Source organism: Egretta garzetta, unplaced genomic scaffold (genome assembly GCF_000687185.1).
Source record: "Egretta garzetta isolate BGI_Z169 unplaced genomic scaffold, ASM68718v1 scaffold439, whole genome shotgun sequence".
Lineage (NCBI taxonomy): Eukaryota > Metazoa > Chordata > Aves > Pelecaniformes > Ardeidae > Egretta > Egretta garzetta.
In genome coordinates this window covers 991,101-1,005,399 of record NW_009260803.1, presented here as the reverse complement: position 1 = coordinate 1,005,399, position 14,299 = coordinate 991,101, and the positions used below count along the sequence as shown (strand labels likewise).

Below are 14,299 nucleotides of genomic sequence, written 5' to 3'. Positions count from 1 at the left end.
AGCCCAGCACCAGTCACCTCCACCGCACTGAATCAAACCTCTTATTTTCAAGCGACTTAAAATGGTTTTCATCTGACAACTTTTGAAGCCAATTTGAAGTTAGTTGGGTCTCTCTATCCAGCTCCTGTGGGGCACCGTCCACAAAAGCTAATAACAACAACAACAGCAATAATAACGATAGGAAACCAACCGTTCCCACGAGAAGCATAACTGCTTCATCAGATATTTCAACCTCTTCCACGAACAATTTGTATCTAATCCTCAGAGTAAATTATCCAGCGCGCTGACAACAGACACGTAATGAAATTGCTTCGCCCACTCGCCCTGTTGCTTTTCTTCAAAGTTTCTTTTATTATAGGAAATTAGTGGAACAATTTACACTTATTGAAACACATTTTGTTTCGCGGGCAGAAGAACGCTTGCAAAGCCTGATAGAAGATCTGCAACTTAGAGAGTCGCCACACCGGAGGATTAAAGTGATGGCTCGGTACGATGCGGTACCGAGTCCCCCAGCTTTCCTTTCCCCTTCCTTCTTGCTTTCTCCTTAAAGGAAATTACACCTGCCAAGTCTTCCCCAGCCTAATGTTTAACAAAAGGAGAGCTGATCAGTGATCTCTTGGAGCTGCTGGTCTTCTCCCAGGAGCCAGAAGAATGAAGCTAACCTGCCACTCATTTTTTATTTTTTAAAGCTCTTGGACACATGATGCCTATTGCAGGGAAAATCTTTTATTCCCTGACGTCCTCTGTTAAAGAGCTCTCACAGAAGAGGAATCCAACAGTTCATTACTTCTACCTGCTCAACGTACTTGACATAATTGTATTAGTGCCTCGTTGCGGGGCTGGAAAAGGGAAAGCTGAAAAGCTGCTTTTTGCCATTGGTTTAGCCATTTGCTGAAGCCCTGTTTACGCGCTAGAACACAAACCATATTATTTGCAGTTCATATAATTTGTTTAATGCACCGCGTTCAAGAGGCCACCTGTGCTAATGCATCCAAGGAGTAAGCAGGTTACTCTCACTCTATTTAAGAAAGGAGAAAACTATTTTCCAAGCCAAATCCCTCCAGCCAACGCACTTGCTTTCACGAATTTAAGTCAGCAAGGGTGCCGGGTAAGGGAAATGTGGAAGGGGAGTGCAAGAGACGCCAGCAGCGCTCACCTGGACAGCAGCAGCCGAATTTGTTCTTCTGTGTCCTAGAGCACCTGGCAGCGCGTTTTGCTACTGCCACAAAATTCCCGTCTGGCAAAGAAAATGCATTTCCACTCTCTCTGAAAGCTATTTGACTTGGTGGGTGCCCACGTAGCACTGCAAGATGAATGCATGCTATGCCCGTTATAAATTGCTTTCATCTTCCATTCAGCTATAGTCGTTAGATGTCAATGTATTAATTACAATCCACGGTGCCTGTTCATCACATTACACTGAAGTATTCAATAAATACCAATTAACATATTGGATTCCTTCCACGAATGTATCTTGCCTGACTTGGAGTGAATGGGTTCATAAAAATACATCTTAAAACAAAATAAAGAGGATAATAGCAATTCTGTAACAAATTTAGACTCATACACATCTCATATTTTAGCCAATGATTGGTTAGTAAACTGCATTAAAGCAAAACAGCTCTATTAGCCCTGCCAAAAGATGCATTACACCTCACAGCAGACTCCAAACCAGTCCACCTCGGAGACATGCATGTATTTTTCATGGTTTATACTGCACTGAATATAGATTAATGGTGAAAATAAACCAATAATAATTAGTGTTAAAATAAGTGGAGATGCACTCTCTAAAACAATCGGAACCCATGCCTATTTTATACCTTCTTAAGCCTGTAAATTATCAAATGGACTTGTCTCCGGGGCCGGAGATGATTTCGGTGGCTACCACCATGTTACACGAATTAAAGATGGACAGAGCAGACTTTTACGATGTTTACTGCAGGGGAAGCTGGCACAGAGCTTTTTTTGTTGCTACAATAAGCTGCAGTCCCCTGAAGAGAAAAGATTGAAGCCAACAGCCTCTGATATCAGTAATGACCAAATGCAACCAGATGTTATCACTACTTCTGAAACAACTTTGCCTCCAGCTCCTACAGGAATATAAACCCTATCAAGCGAAGCTTGCATATCAGCTACAGATGTCAGGGCTGCCATGCTCTTGTTTGGGTTTTTAGGGCAGAAAAAGGAGTTTTGGTTCCATCCGGTTTGGTCTAGTCATGAATCTGGGTTGCCCTGCCACACGGAGCTGTGCAGGACAGGGAGGTCCATGCCTCCCACCTCAGCCAAGGTGTCCTCAACAGGCAACCCCAGTCTTTCTCTGCAGGACTAGCATATGAAAGAAAAACACATCAGCATTCCTAAGACTCGTAAGGAAACGAGGTACGTAAGAAACACGATTTGTTGCTTCTGATGCAGCAGGACCTCGCAGCGTAAGTTCAGAGGGGATGGAGAAGTTGGCAGGCATCAGCCCGGCAATGCTGATTCCCATCTTGCCAGTCAGGCCCTGCTGCTGGATGGTTCATTTTTAACTTCATTGCTGTAAACTGCAGGAAATTATAACTTTACATGCAGACTTATACCCACAAATGAGTAACCATCCTCTAGAGGAACCCTCACCTGGGCACGTAAAACACCAGATTTTGGGGAAGATGCTGAGCAGCAGCACACCATTCTCCAGTTCCATCAAAGAATGTGCTCCTGTTCCACCCTGCTCCTTTTTTGGTGCTTTGCTTTGAAATTAGCTCATTCCCACTCCCTGTTCTGTCCCACCACCACTCCAGCAGATTTGGGGGCTGTGGTGCACAGTGCTGCAAACCGGTGCCAGGTTTCCGTGGGCCACAGTGCAGGACACTGCTCCAAATGCCCTTCAGTGTCCAGGGGGTACCCATGACCCCCTTTTCTACCACGTTATCCAGGTTTGCACGATGAACAGAATGACAAACACAAAGAAAAAAAGCCATGCACACTCAGCACATTTCTCTTTGGTAAATCATGGTCCCAAATTACTTCTCTGGGCAGGAAGTTTCTAATAATACTGCTGGGGTGTCAGCATATGGACTGTGGTGAAAGATCCAGGATCTAAGCGTGGCTTAAAGCGTAAGTTCAGTGGGACCCATACTTGCTGGTTTGCAGAAAGAGAAACAAAAATTCTGCAGCTGCATTTTATATACTGCAGAGCGAGAATGTGAGGGCAGAAGCGGTGCTTTGGAGGCACGGCAGGCCTGAGCTCCAAGTTATTTATTTCCATTGATGGTTCTTGATGTTCTTTCTGAAGTTTTGATCATCAAGAAACTTGAGAATGAGCTTTTTATGATGGTGCTAAAGACAGACATCGGCAACAGCTGAGTTTCACCTCAAATCCTGATGCCACTGAAGCATCTCCAAAGCTTTTTTTACTTTTCTCTACAGGCTAGCACCTTTTTTTTTTTATTCTTTTGGGAAGTATTAAAGCAGAACCAACCTTTGAGTTCAGCTTATTCAATTCCCTACTGCTATTTTTTTTCAGTTTCTATCTGGACATCCTGGATTTGTCAAGGAGATTTTCTCCTGTGAAGAACATGAAATAAAAACATCTCAGCTGCGGCTCTACATAAATCGTATCATTGCACTGGGGATCTGTACTGTACTTGGTAATTTTCTGATGGCTGCTCTGGCATTTTGATTAAAAAATTAGCACTGCAGCTCTGTAGTGCTGTACATTACCAATAAAGCACGAGCTAAATGAACTAAGAACTGGCTGACAGACAGATCGCAAAAAGCATTTCTCAGAGGGGACCACTCAAACGTGGCCATTTCCAGCAGTGGCGCATGAAGAGTTATCCAAAGCCCAAATCTGTTCAACATCTCCATTGAGATCTGGAAAAAACACAGAAATCCCAGCTGACGCTACAGACACCAGAGAGCGATGGAGTGGAAGGCAGGACTGATACGGAGCTTTTGGGGTTGGGTAGCAACCCGCACCCATGCCCAATAAAATGTTTTAATATAACCACGTATTCAGTTTTATGTAACACATTGACCACATCCCCAGGAACAAGGAATGCAGGGCAGAGCCATAAAATGAAAACCAGACAAGGTAACTAATCCTATCCCCACCTTTAGCAGGGAAAAGGGCCAGCAAGTGACAACACACACAACGGCAGCCAAAGACCAGCGTGATCTCTGCCTGGATGGCAGGGAAAGGCAATATGGGCACGTGGGAGATTCTGCCCTCTGCACTGATGCTGGTGGCACCAAACCCCAAATGCACCATGAGATACCCAAGACAAATGCAACATCAGTTGGGAGCGGTAGCTGCAGCAGATGTGTCCGAGACAGATGTCAGATAAGACTTTTTCTGATACATTAAGGAGCAGTTTTGGCCTTAAAAGCTACGGATCTGCTAAACTGGTTGAAGAAAAGATGAAGAGCACGTAGGTGGGGAAGTGATTCAAAGCATCCATGAGATGCCTGAAAGGGCAAAGAGAGAGAACATCCACAGCAGCTTTCCTTAGGTGAAGGCAGATTTCAAAAGAGAACTATGACTTTAGCTATTACCTACTAGGAAAAATAGGTAGAGAAAACAAGAAACAAGAGGAAAACTGCAGCTAAGATGTTCCAGTCCGTACATAATAAAACCAGTTCTAGGAAAACCTGTCCAGGATGCTACCGTATCACGCCTTTGACTTCGTGTAAAAGCCTATGCATTTTAACTATGATTTTCCCCATTTTTAACGAAAAGACATTTTTGCTTCATAACTATGCTGCATTTACTTCACAAATTCCTCAGAAAGACAGACTTTGGCCGAAAAAAATAAACATAAATGCGACGTAGAAAGTTTGGATCCAATTTTCAGAAATGGCATCTGCTTTTGCAAGACCAGAACGAAGCCCTAGGAAAGCCTCCAATTCCATGCTCCCAGCTCACCGAAAAAGCAAATTGTACTCTTTAGATCTCTAGCTGTGTGCTCTGAAGGTGCACATGTATGTCTAGGGCTGTCAGCCATTTTATGATCTCACCAAAATTTGTATTTGCTGTTCACTGACGTGATTTTGTGTCTGCAAGCAACCGAAAATACTATTATTTGTGTCTGTGAATTTACTTCAGTGAACATTGCCAGTATGGATCAAATAATTTTTTGAGAAATGGTATTTGCCTGGTTTTATGCGCCAGTGAGTCACTCGTAAGTACTTATAAATATTTAAATATTCTACTCCTGCAAGAGTGCGTGTAGACATTTGATATGGTTCGTACTACATCACCTCTGAAGCACTACTCCACATTGCAAATTCTGGCATTTAAAACCAAGATTAACAAATCGATGCACCCTGAAAAGCATTTTAAAATCACCAGTACATTGTATTCGAGTGAGTTTTCTTTGCAATTTGTAGACAATAGATTTCCAATAACAACGTGTAATTAGTTCATTTTCTCTTATTCAGTCGTTACGTATCAAGCTCATTGACAATTTACACATGGTATCTTTTGAAATGAGAGGTATTTGAAAAACTACCAGAGTTTGGCAATTCATGCTCGAGTGCACCGGTTCCGGTGTGCAACTGATGAGTCCGCGCAGAAAGAAACGGCACCAAATACTCTGTCTTTTCCTGAAAAAGTCTGGACAGCAACTCTTGACCAAAAAGCATGAAGCCACAATAACTTCAACCATGTCTAGGTTTGCCATTAATTCTGCCAAAATTTTTTTCAGGAGACTTTGTTGAATCGTAACGCCAAAATGTAAAGAGTAAGCGGAGTACTAAACTGAAGAGCAAACGTGGTTAGGTGAATTAATTGATCAACATGGAAACATTCCCTTTTTTGGCCTAAGGCAAAACCATGTCCCTCTTTCCACTGTTGAAGATGTATCCACACGCAATGTATATTTTCCTATCTGAGCATTCTTATTTTTTTCTCTGGAATATATTTTACAAAGCATTTGAACCATTTTTACTTAGAATAAATTTGTCTTTCTCATTACAACTTAATTCTGGTTTTTTTTTTTTCCTCTGAGAAAATGCCTTTTACTTTGTTCAAAATGCAGCAAACAACTGAGAATACACCCCAACCCCTGCCCCTGGCCGCTGTTTGGTAGAACTGCCAACAGTGCAGGGCACTTTGCCGGAGCCCAGCGCTAGGTGTAAGACCTGAAGCTCAGAACTGAAGATTTTCACAATGAAGAGAGCTTTAAAAAAGAGAGAAAAAGAAACCACCTTATTTGCAGAACACATTTCTTTGATAGCAAGGGAGGAGGAAAAAAAAAAAAAAGAAAATCAAAGCAAGAAAATTTTCCATATTTAAAAATTACCTGCCCATTAAAATGGAGTAAGGTTGAACTCACCCAGACATCCCCAGCTGAGGCATCCTACCAGTCAAAAATTACATTTCCAGGTGGTGCAACAGGATCATTCCTAGTGTTCAAGCCAGGCATCCTACACTCCATTTATGAGCAAGGCGAGGAGTTAGGGGCTTCTGAAGATGATCTACAAGATCAGAACTTACTGAGCAGGGAGATCCCGAGAGCTGCTCAAAGGCACCCCCGACCTCAAGCGCACACCCAGAGCTCAGCCCTGCGCTGGAGCACGGGCACCAGCCCCCAGGCGCTGGCTTCTGTACCTCCCCTTTGCTGAGCTGCTGCATCCACCTACAGCCCAACGCTGCCGGCTCGGTCCAGATAAAGCCTAAAATCCCAGTGCAGGATCCCAGCTTGGCTGCAGAGACGCTGGTTACTAAACACTGCTGCAGCGACTTGAACGCTTGTTGGTTTTCCCCCATCATCTCTACTCAGCCAGCCTGCATCAGCTACAGAAATCAGCTGAATAGTTTCAAATTTCTGCTTTTTGCTTGATTTTTAACTTTTAGGTTTGTTTTTGCTATGAGATTGCACTATTAAATTCATCATTCCAGAAAACGCCCAATAAGTTGCCATTTTCCTCAGTAACGCGGCTGCCCATCATTCCTCAAGGCAAGCAGGAATCAGATGCTTTGGCCAACTGAAGGAAACCTCATTTCTTTCCTGAGTAGTTCACATCACCTCTAACACTGCCTTAAACCAAAAGGAGAGGCCAGCGCTCCCCTGCTTGCCAAGACGTGTTTGAAGTTTAGATATCGCATCACTCACAGGAGAAGCAAATCGATGTTGGTAAGCTAATGAATTATTTCCAAGTTTGTACCGATATCTGCAGCAACATGAAAGAAAAATCACATACCAGGGAGATTACGGCTGAAGAGGCAAGAGCGCGGTGCACAAATTGTCAATATTTTAGGACTGTGATTTGATCCTGCGGATAACTGTTGCTACAACATTGCTTAAGAGAACACCTCAAGCAAAACATTTTATCTCACAATATAGTTGTCCAATATAATTAACCGGGCTTGACCAATCTGGCTGGAAGGTAGCAGTAACAAATACCCAACCCTACGTGCCATGCTGTCGAGGAGAACGAATTTGTAAAGATGTGAGTAAACGCTGCATCTGGTCATGGAATTTAGAGATGCAATTTCTGCCGGAACAGTGGGCTTGCCAGGTGTACGTGGAGTACATATATTATGGACATAGTTTTCCAAATACGAGTATTTATTTTCCTCACACAGAATTTATTTATCACCTTCCTTAAGATGAGATGTCTATCAAGAATAGTTACATTTCCGAAAGTTTCCTCCCTCACTCAACAGCTCCCTCTCCCGCTTGACTCAACAGCCCCTTTTTAGGTTTTGTTCCCTCTTCCTCAAGGTAGAGCTTGGCTTTTCCCTGGCAAGCATCAATCTCCGTGCTTTTGGGACAGTTACAACGCCCTGCCCTAAAGTAGTTTCCAGTGAACCAGAAAGATGCACTCCTCAAAAATAAATCCATTTTCTACTCTGCATTTCTAATGAGCCTCCAGAGGATGCCAACTTGGCCCCTCCATGCTGCGCGGTTGCATTGCCTGGTGGGGAATACAGCTCCCAGAGATTTTAGGATTGCTGCAGTAAATCTGGAGCCAATCCAACGCTGCTTCTCTGCATTGGCAGTGATTTATCCAACACCCATGCCCAGCCCAGGCTCCAGATTAATTTTTTCACCCAGTTCACTCAAATTCACCCTTCTCTGTGGTTTCCCAGTTCCCAGCTGCAGCGGTGGGAAAGCCCCAGGAGTTGGGTCCATGCCATGGGCTGCTGCCATCCGCCCTCCCCGGCTGTCATCCATCATCTCCCTGACCTCCCGCTGCAAGCGTCTGTGTGTATATATATCCCACTTTCATATTTCTCCATCGTGCCTTTTTGAGAAACATTAACGACAGGTGAAAAAGGAAAATCTGAACTAGAACACAATCAGGGAAGAAAGCAAACTCCTTTAAAAGAGTATGAACAGCATTATAAGAGGAAGTTTAAGAGCAGAGCACATTGAACCTGTAGCCTCTTCTGCATTCGTTCCTGCTCCTTCTAAACAATATTTTTGTTCTTTAGGTAATAACATATCCATAGATGTTAACATATCTCTCATTTTAGAGAAACAGCAATTGTCTGTCTACACGCAGCGTATGGACATAAGTGCTTGGGAAGTAACAACTGGACTGAAAAAGAACAATTCGGTATTTTTCTTTCAAACTGCCTGGTCCAGATATGACACCAAGGATCTCAAAATGTCACTGAAGAGCCACTAGAAACTGTGTGATATGGCAGCCATCAAGAGCCGCACGGGGAAGCGCAGGGCACACACGCAACCTCGGTGAGCCACGACGGCGTCGAGATGGGGAAATTATCTTGGGGTATAATTTCTAACCTGACCTGGTGAAATACTCCTGGTCTTTTATGCAGCCTCAGTTGCTTTCTAAACCCAATGTGACCTATGGGGAAGAGCTGCTGTGAGGTAGCAAAGATGCTCACAAAAGACCTTTTTGGAACTTTCAGAAACATAATGAAATGCAAAGGCAAGCTGCGAGAAGCAGAGGCTGGTTAGGAGAACGCTCTAATTGGCAATGAGCTGGCATTTAAGGGGGTTTTATCATAGGGTTAATAACTTATTACCTAAACAATGTTGACAAGATAAAGCCATTTTGATGGAATACATGTTTTCCCTCTCTTCGACATATTTGTATTACAAATTGACCTGTCCACATTGATGATAATATAGATCTAGAAGATTACACTGATTTTTTTATTTTTTTTTTCCTTTGGCTAGGCTTCCGCATCTGCCAAACTGCTACTTTCCCATTAGGGAAGACAACAGGAATGACAGAAGTGACATGCCTAATTCTAATGACCTCCAGTCAGACACTGTTCCAGAAGTTATATCCAAGAATCACTCGGCTGAGCATATTTAAAGCATGACTCAGCTGGGTGATGTGCTTGCCAATTCACCAGACTATCTCTATGCCGATTAATTAGATGCATGCTCTGCTTTAGCTCTTATGACAACTAAGCCTTTCATTTATTACTCATTTATTGAATCTTTGTGACAACATAAAGAAAAGACAACAGACAGATGTACTTCCTAGCACTCTATTTTTGGAATGTGAAAATCTCGAGATCATCATATTAAAGATGACTTTTTTTTTTTTAAAGCTATGGTCCAGAGTCTGCTTATCTAATAGAATTTATTAATGAGAAATTAGAAGATACCTACAAGTTGTTCTTGCCGGAGCTGCCAGGAGAGCATTTAATTTGTCTCATACATTACTTACATGTGATCAATGCGATTTGAAAAGCAACACTTTAATCCCGTGTTAATAGAGATTTCTAATCAGCCCCATACACATAAGCAAAGTCCCAAACGGTGTATTCTTGGGATACAGGAACAAAAGCACTTTCAGAAAATCAGAAGAAAGATGATGCATTAGATAGGGCCAGTAGGAGGGCCACTATTTCTGTCCATAATCCAAAACTGTGCATTAGATGCGTATGCAAATAATTAGCCTGATTAGAAATGATTATTAAAACCAGCACCTAGTAGAGGTAGTGCTTGTAATGGCGAAATCCCGTTCCAAAAAAGGTAAGAGATTGGATTCTTCTCACCCATGCCCTTTTCATTTATTTACAGCTAATCAACATGGACAGGGATCAAAAACGCCCTTTGGATCTCTGTGGGTCTTGAAGAGAGAAGATGGGTCAAGAGGAAGCAAGGCACGCACCCGGAGTGAAAGAGAGACCATTTTGTGGCTCTGTAAGTTATAGAAAGGCCGCGAGACTCTTTAAAATGAAATGTAACTTCTAAAGCAGCACAAGAATAACAAATTGGAACGCTCTTCACATTATCAAGGTCATCTTCAAACCTTTCCAACACCGCAACACTATACCAGAGCACCCGTGCACTGAAGCAGATGTAACAGAGTTTTTGAGAGGATAAATTAGATTGAGAGTTTCTGATGTCACTGAATTCTGGCAATTATGTTCCTTGGCTTGCTGAGCAGCCATCCCCGCAGCCTGCTGCCAGCACGAAAAAAATGAGTGGCTTGGGTGAATTTCAAGCAACAAAAGGATCACCCTAATGGGCCACAAATATGAAATATGTGCGGGATGTTGTACCTTTGAACTACTGTTGCAAGCCAAATTCTGGGTCGTAACGAAGCACAATTTCATAAACACTTAAAGGACTGCAAAGCAAAGCGTGCACTTAAGCCAAGTGTTTGAAGTATTTTTGAGACGTTTTCTTTACATTGTGTAATAAAGTCAAGGGAAAAGGCACGCTTTCCCCAAGCACTAAAGTTCACTTACAGGGTCCCCAAAATTTTTAAAGTCGCAAGCAATAAACTCTGTTTTTAAATTAAAACCTGATGAGCCATTAACCACTCTTGAGAAAAGCGAAGATCTGGGAAAACAGAAAATGGAGAATAAGTCTGATTTTCAGCTTCAGATGGAGAACAATTCTCTTTGTATAAAATACCCTTTTGATAGACACTCATTGTTACGCCTTGGGTTTTGTTACAATATTTTTGCAGTTTATCGATCACTATCTCTGATCATTGGCTAATATTTTGTACTTGTCTTATTTTCATTGCCTACTTAAAATTCACTGAACCAAAAACTCATACAAACGACTTCTGGAATTTAGCTTTGAGTTGCTGTGACTTTGAGAACCCATTGATCCAAATATGCTCCCAAATAACTGCATGTCAAGCCTTTATAGCTGGGTTAATTCACTTTATGGCCTTCTTAACGTATGAGGTTTTATGTTTTACTGTATATCTGCTGGTTTGAGCGTACTCTGTTGAATTAAATGCATATGAGGTTCAAACAGGTCCAAGGTGACAAGTGGGGCTAATTTTAAAGCACTTTAAACATTATTATCCAAAGTTGGGAATTTTTCTTCTTAATGAAAAGCCAGAAGTCAAGAAAACAGAAACCACTCTCTTTAGAAAACAGGATGTTTGGCAAAAATAAAAGGTTCTGAATTAACATCGTGGCTCGCCAAAGACCATCAATGAGGAATGTGCTACTGCGGGGCACGTGGTGGCTCTCACGTGCACCAGGCTTTTCCCACCAAGCTGGCACTGGAGCAGGGTGCCCTGGTTTAAAAAGTGAAATCAAGACGTACTGCAATTACTTTGTCTTTAAAATGCCATATGCACAGATTTGAGAATGCAGCTGAAGAGGTAACCGGCTTGTTATTGGCCTTTTGCCTGCACTCAACAGTTCAACAGCCAAATCCTGGTTTTGTTTAAAGAGCATTAACGATGTCTTCGATGAACCTGAACATACAGGTACTCTGTAGCTCACTATCCTGATTGTTGCACCCCCTTCACCCCCATTTTCTGTCTGTCTGTCTTTTTTAGGATCCCAGAAGGACAGGCATCAAGAAAACTTTTTATCATCCAGGTGAAGGAGACAACATGGGCTTTTTCCAGGGAAGGACTTCAATGAATGCTTAACTTAAAACACAAACATAAAGTTATGAAGATAAATGGGAGAACACAAGTACTTATTTTTTCACACCCTTTAAGCAGCCCAGCGAGCTAGGGATCCTTGCAAACGGTGCTGAGACATGTATTGAGATTACACACCAAAATCCACTTACTAACATGGAAACAAAATGCAGAAAACGTCATTTCCAGGCAAAATAGTCAATAAAACACCTTCCCCACAGCAAACTAACTCACATTACAAGGCATTTGGACAGGTTTCAACCCTGTTTCCTCCGGGTTACTCAGAAACCACATACTCAGGTCTACAGACCCGGCCAGTTCACCAACATCTCTCCGCTGCCATCAAGCAGCAGCCATCAACAAGAAGCACAACAAAATACACGAGAAAACAGTAAGCCCCCCACACTTTTACCAGCCTCCTAGTTCACGCTTACTCTTTGGAGCCCAGTAACCTTCACAAACAAGCCTTCCATAGTATTTTCATGGGGTTGAATGCAAAAAGGGATTATCTTTGCTGACCGTGTCTGGGAAGACAACACTGCCATCACAGGCATTCACATGCTTTCAACACCTAGGACAGACAAAAGCACCGGGACTCACGAAAGGCTGTATAGAGCTCCTGCAGGGTTAAGCGTCCGTCGTTGTTGTAATCATCAAACCGGAGAAGGTCTTCTAGCGTACAATCCAATAAATCATCCTCCAGGTCCTCCTTCTTCATTAGCTGTAACAAAGAGAACAGGTAGACTTACATATAATGTAAAGCTGCAGTCGGTCGTCCTAGCTCACCCAGCAGATTTTCCATTAAATGACTTTTGAGGAGATAGATATAGGTGTATTGTACCTATTGTTACGTGTTTGCTTTTTATCAAGATACTACCGATATTCTCATGCCTGCAGCAATTCACGGGCCATGGCCTCGTGAGGGTGAGGACCCTCTTCCTTCAGCAGCAGCACAGAAATGCATTTTCACTTTGCAAAGGTATTGAAAAATACATATTCAACGGGGAAAAAGGAAAGTCTGCTTTTCCTCTCTCCTTTGTGGGTAAGGACAAAACCGTATTCCTTGCTTTTAGGACTGGAACAGGCAAGAGCGGATGGTGTATTCAACACTAATGTGTTTTGCCAGCCCCTGACAGTTTGTTTCTTAGGTATTCTAAACATTTCACACATTCTGTGTTAAAAATGAAGGGAGCTTTAGAAGTCGTACATCCAAGTTAGCAAAGAGCCAAAATCAGACCTAAGCATAACAAAAACATTAGGTTCTCTGAATTTATTGTAGAACATGAAGAAAGCTGCTGAAATGTTGCAACTTCTGGGCAGGAAAGCTTTTTGCTGTAGCCCAGGGACTCTCTTATTTACTATTCCAGTCTTGGCCCATTATATTGAAGCAATTTGAAGTAATAATGCTAAAAAAATGACCCTTCACCTAGCAAGTAAAAATGTTCAATAAAAGTGAGATCAACCATAACTTCCAAGATCAATCTTCTAAAGATGGAAATTTCCCTTTGTCTACCTTTGTATTGAAAATTGATTAACTTTTCATAAGAGTGACAAGTTTTTCCTAGTCCTTTTGATTTAATATCATGAAAAAAAATCCAACACAAAACACTTCAGCTGCAACAGATTCAGTAGATTTATGAATCTGGCTTTAAAATACATTAATGCTTTAAATAGAAATAACATTCCAATTACCACCGTTGTTAATAGCCCTGCAGACCCACGGCTGCAAAACCACACGGGCACTTCACACAGCTGGGTCTGGAGGGAATCTGTTCTTTGATAGGGTCTGCCAGCAGCCAGGAGGCAAAGCAGCTCTAAATCGAGGGGGATGGGCCATCTTTTTGCTCAGCACAATTCCATTGTGGAGAACAAACAAGCGGGCAAAGATCTCCGCCATCACCCAATGCTAGGTGCTGCCCCGACGCAGGACTGTCCTCTCTGGAGGGACTCAATTCCAGTTTCTCCTTGGCGGTGAACCCTTCGCAATGAGCCTCCTAAAGATCCCCCTTCAGGTCTTAAAAATGACTTTTCTTCTGCAGCAGTGCACGTTACCTGCCTTGAGTTCTTCCTTGCAGACGAGGTTATAGCGCTCGAGAGACTCTTTTTCTTTTAAACAAAAAGACAACGCAGGGCAGCAGCTCATCCAGCAGCCAGAGAGAGCGAGAGCCCACTGCACCACATTCATTTCAGCTGCCTCTACCCATGGGCAGTGAAATTCCCATCTTTGGGGGAATTTTAAAGTTGCAGGGAGCTTCAAATTAAAGAGCCAACACAAATCAATCACAAAGCTACCTAACAAGGCAAGACAATTTCTTTTAAGACTATAACACGCTGCACCTCGAATACTGTGTTCAGTTTTGGGCCCCTCACTACAGGAAAGACGTTGGGCTGCTGGAGCGTGTCCAGAGAAGGGCAGCGGAGCTGGGGAGGGGTCTGGAGCCCCAGGCTGCTGGGGAGCGGCTGGGGGAGCTGGGGGGGTTCA

The 14,299-nt window shown here is 42.8% G+C and overlaps 1 protein-coding gene across 2 annotated transcripts in view; it reads right to left on the bottom strand.

The window, feature by feature from the left end:
- FSTL4 (follistatin like 4) overlaps nt 1–14,299 on the bottom strand; it is a 238,852-nt gene that overhangs the window by 92,642 nt on the left and 131,911 nt on the right. For both annotated transcript variants that reach the window (XM_009646869.2, XM_009646870.2), the window contains exon 5: nt 12,418–12,538. In XM_009646869.2, the coding sequence (XP_009645164.1) occupies nt 12,418–12,538 (121 nt within the window). The remainder of the gene's footprint in view (nt 1–12,417; nt 12,539–14,299) is intronic.